We start from the raw sequence: 5,000 nt of genomic DNA, 5'->3' as shown, positions 1-5,000 counted from the left end.
TATTGTTTTTATTCATCAGTAATAATTATTATCATTCATATCATTGTTATCATTGTTCTTTGCCTATATATTTGACAATATTATCTTGCTTTATTTAGGGAACTTTAGAAGAGATGGATTCTTTTCCATTAACCCATTCACGACGGGGGCATTCCAGCCTTGCATGTCACAATGCCGGGGCTCTCGAACGCATAGGCCTAAATCAGTTAAATAACCGACGCCATATCGCGTCCCCAGCGAACAGGCCTAATATGCGCGGTACAGTGTTGTACCACCCGTCACGAGAGGGTTAAAGACTGAGTATGAAAATAAAATTAAAGATTCAACAGAAAGAGATATATAAACAAACTGATTTACATACTGTCCCTCGGCATGTTCAAACTGATGTAATGCAAACTTAATGAATTTATATGAACCTACTAATGAAAAAGGAAAAAGTGCACCAAAAGGGGAGTGTATGGAAAATATATTATATCTTACAAAAAAGAATATAAATGTATTGGAAACATTCACACATGAACACAAAATATGTATATAAAATATATGATTCTAAATGCTAACTGTAATACATACTGAAAATTGTAAATGTAAATAAATAAAAATGCATATACATTATGTTCATTAGCAGAAAAAAATATATATTGTGACCAAATTACAAGTGACTCGAATTCTGTGTTAACATGGCACATCAAACCCGGAATGTGACCCAGTAGGTGACACGAAATTTGAGCAAAATACACAGTCCAAGACATCCTGAGTCTCACAGTAAAAATGTACTAAAATCATACAAGAATAATCTAAGTAGCATTCATCCAGCCCAAACTATGAATTTTCCTGCAACTGGTGAACCTAATTTTCCTTGCTGGACAGACTACTGTGTGTATATATGTACCGGTATAAATATATATATAAAATCATAATCACATGCATTTGGGTTGTGATATAGAACATTTACTGACTGTCATATTCACAACTTTAAACAATGGTAATCATTCATGTTTTTGTCTTGATTGTATAAAAAAAAAAAAACATCCAAAAAAAGTAAAGGTCAATATTTTGATTAGTTATTTGTAACTGAGCAATGACCATGAAGTCAATCCTAATGGAATGATCCCAGTCATGATGGCACATTTGTTAATGCCACTATCTCATATAATCTTTGGTTATGTCAGAGGATATCCCACTGGCTGGCAGCAATTAGCTACCAAAACGAATTTGGACTCTAAATTAGGAAATAAAAATCATATCATTTGCTGCAGCTACAGACTAGATAAACTGTAATAGTAAAACCTACTTAATATAAAACCTAAACCACATCAAACTTCCACATCAAACTTCCACATCTACACAAGTCCTATCTCTTAAAACTAGTCTCTCTTAAAAACATTATAATTTACAAGAGGTAAATACACTTTGTGCACCTTATACACACATGCTCTAATAAAGCACTAATGGGACTAAAGTGGACTCTTAAGAATGGAACCACAATCCTTGAAAGTGGCCAGTATTTCATTTCCAGCTGTCATAGACTAAAAATAATCTTGCTGTAGCTAATTAGATTACGGCAATGTGATACATGTGTGTCGATACCACATTCCAAATTATGAACTTACTGAAAGAACACTTCTATACTGTACATTTATTACCACAATACTCTTAGCAATAACAAGCATCAGATTTCAGTAACAATCCATCTCATTCAGCTGCTCTTCTGATTTTCCCCCAAAATAATAAATAGATAAAAATTACATCATACTTAGCAACCAGATTCATACTGTGTCAACCATGTGCACTATAACCGGTACAACAATAATGTTAGGTCCCATATGTTTACGTGATGGTAACAATGTATGCGAGTAATCGGATGGTTCATCCTCCACACTCATACTTCCACCTCTGTCCTGTGGCGTTGGAGATGACGGAGGCGACCATCCAGAAGAAGAGGGTGGATCGTCCAACATTTGGGTTGCTGAAAGAGAAGGTAAGCCAGCAATACCTCCTAAATCTATATAGTTCAGATTTTCTGAGTCATCGTGTGGAGTCATGGTTGAATAACCATGATCACTAGAGTCTGCTTGGCCAGGAGGTCTCCGATACCCTGGATTCATGCGGTACGGGCTTATTGTAGCTGCAGCTCCTAAGCTAACACCAGTTACATCTCCTGTAACAAAGAAATCAGAAGTATATCTTGAAGTATCATCTGAAGAATTACTTGATAAACACAAAATTCTGTTATCTGTGTCGTTTACCGCAATGTTGATACGAGGAAGAAATTTATCTATGGTGTGTGTAAAAAGAAAAGAAATAGGTATAAATTAATTTAAAAAAACATACTGGTAATCATATAACATTCACTCAAAATACAGAAATTTCATAACAACTTGATGTAAAATGACAAATATATTCATCTTTCCTTATAACCTTGTTTTTATTTTTGTATTCCTTGTGAACATCTCTGCAGGGTAGAAAATTTGAACATCTACATTACTTACCCACTAAATCTTCCTCCACATTATCAATTTCATGATTATGTTCTGGCTGGTATATGGGATGGGGACGTGACTGGAAGTTTGCTGGAGTGTAGAGGGACCTTCCTGTTCCTCCCACATGTTGTCTATAGCAATACACTGCCAACGCTACCACTAAGAACACAGCCATGATGCCACCAGCAACTGCCAAGATAATAGTCTTGTCACTCTCTCTTCATCAGTTTTCTTTAGAAAACTAAGAAACTTAAATAACTTTTATTACATGGTAAATATTTGTCATTGTAATGGCTTATTTCAAGCTATAAAATTATTAAAACACAGAAGAGTCTACACTTCTTCAAATTCTTTTATGCAATCAGTGTGTTTTATGACAAAAAAAAATCATATATACCAATAACAACACTATCAAATTTAGTGATGTGAGTCTATCTAAACACTACATGGTACTACCTTTGCCATAACATACTTTTAAAAAAAGGTGAAATACAAAATCAACTGGAAACAACATGCTGACTAATTCCTCCTACCATTGTAACAAATTAATTCTAAGTACTTAGCATCAGTATGCATCACCTTTACCAGTTCTTTCTTTACCACATAGATACTTTGCTGAGATTATTTCATTACTTTATGACACCTTCAGTCAGTAAAAATATACATTCATGCACCTTCAAATTATTTCTTTTGACCACAATATGAGGATACTGACCTGGCCCTATTGGGCTTCCAGATCCCCCATGTGTATTGTCTGAGTGAGGAAGGGTTGCCAGTCCATGAGGGTAAGGTGAGGGCCCACCTAGCACCCCCCCATAACACTGGTGTTCTTCCATGCAGTGCGGATGATTTAACGGTGATTGCCCATCCCCATTTCTGGAACACCAGACACACCCAACAACACCTAAACATGACTTGTATTCCAGGTGTGTGGCACAGGACACAGGGACACAGGGGTCTAAGTGAGCTAATAAACCAATGGAGTACTGGAGAGGTACAGCTGCCTCGGGAGTGCGGCTGCAAGTGGGAGCTAAATGTGGAGGCCTTGTTGCCAGTTCTAAGACCCGAGGCAGATGCAAGACTCGAGGTGCTGAGGGGCTGCTCACAGGTCTTGGTTCAACATAAGATGGCCAGAGGTAATCAACTGACTCTGTCAAGTTGGTGTAGGAAGCCAAAGCAGAAGGCATCTGGGTGGAAGATACTGGAGGATCGGCTGAAGGGACGGTACAAGGAAGAGAAGAGAGTGGACATTCACAAGGGCATTCACAAGCACCAGCCTCAACTAGCTGGCAATTTAAACACAGCCGATCATCCTGAAAAGAAACAAATAGAATCTATTCAAGACTAATTATTAGAAGTATACTTCAAAGTGCAAGTCAGAACAATTCATTTCAATTCCACTTCACACCACAGGTAAAATTAAGCAACTTATCAAAATATCTCTTTTTTTTTTGCTAAAATTCTTACAGAAATTAAATTTTCTAATATCATGATAAAGAGAGCTTCCATGTTATTAATGCATGATAAATTTAGAAATCCATCAGAGCTCACAAGAATTCAAACACTTTACCATGCTACATGGGCAGAAAGCTACAGCTGGAGTGCAGGTCTGGTTAATGATTCCAAGGATGAGGTTTGTGGCAGGCACTGCGGTGAGAGCATAGCGTAGGCACGAGTTGTCCACCTGATGGTAATAAAATGGTTATTCAATACCAGAAGGGAACTTCCAGAAAACTACCATTTACCCTAAAGCCAAAAAATCATCCAAACACTTTAGCATTTTTCTTAGCCCTTCCATGATGGGTCCCATCAATTAACCTTTTAATGACAGATGACTTGGTATCACATTATGGCTTTTTGTATGGTCGGCATGCCAGGTGATCGGGCACACAACAGTTGGCCGCCACCTCAATGGGCAAATAGCCTGAGGAATTAGATCAACTCACTTCAAAATACCCCATTATTATGTTCAGGTGGAGCCAAAACCACCCTGTCATTATCAGGTTAACATGCAGTGTTCGTCAAACTTTTTTCATTACTACTCAGTTAGGTTTCATGTGTTACCCTCACGCCCCTATTGGACAGCATTACATACTAGTCACTAGTTTTACACCTTTTCTGTATCCAGTAGAATTTTTTTTTTTTTTTTTTTATTTACCATTTCTACTGATACATATTTAAAAAAAAAAAATTATATGTTCTTTATTTCTTCATTTTATATAATAATACTTTTAGTGAGACACAGTTACCCACTGACCAATAGCTGACCCCCTAATGTACCCATACTTTGAAGAACCCTGAGCTAAGTAAAATCAAGTCCCATCACTTAACATTTTGCAATTTTGGGGAAGATTTTGGGGATTATTTTCATCACTGATGTTGTTCAACTACCAACCTTAAGAGACCCCAGCCATACAGCAGCTGCTTAACCACCAAAACTTTGTTCCTTTAAAAAACTAGAATATTTATCAAACTGTAACAAGTTTGATTAAGTAATCCCTCAGATCATACCTAATT

The 5,000-nt window shown here is 36.9% G+C and overlaps 1 protein-coding gene across 2 annotated transcripts in view; it reads right to left on the bottom strand.

Annotated features, from left to right (window-relative positions):
* LOC122258831 (VWFA and cache domain-containing protein 1) overlaps positions 1–5,000 on the bottom strand; it is a 24,886-nt gene that overhangs the window by 1,272 nt on the left and 18,614 nt on the right. For both annotated transcript variants that reach the window (XM_043025070.2, XM_043025071.2), the window contains exons 20-23: positions 4,054–4,167; positions 3,199–3,796; positions 2,493–2,672; positions 1–2,161 (exon numbers count right to left, since the gene is read on the bottom strand). The exon at positions 1–2,161 is cut by the window's left edge and continues 1,272 nt beyond it. In XM_043025070.2, coding sequence (XP_042881004.2) covers positions 1,770–2,161; positions 2,493–2,672; positions 3,199–3,796; positions 4,054–4,167 — 1,284 coding nt within the window. In that variant the 3' untranslated portion in view covers positions 1–1,769. The remainder of the gene's footprint in view (positions 2,162–2,492; positions 2,673–3,198; positions 3,797–4,053; positions 4,168–5,000) is intronic.

This window comes from Penaeus japonicus, unplaced genomic scaffold (genome assembly GCF_977035675.1).
Source record: "Penaeus japonicus unplaced genomic scaffold, GWHDUDI00000001_assembly GWHDUDI00000014, whole genome shotgun sequence".
Classification (NCBI taxonomy): domain Eukaryota; kingdom Metazoa; phylum Arthropoda; class Malacostraca; order Decapoda; family Penaeidae; genus Penaeus; species Penaeus japonicus.
Note: the sequence above shows the minus strand (reverse complement) of the source record. Positions and strands in the feature narration are given on the sequence as shown.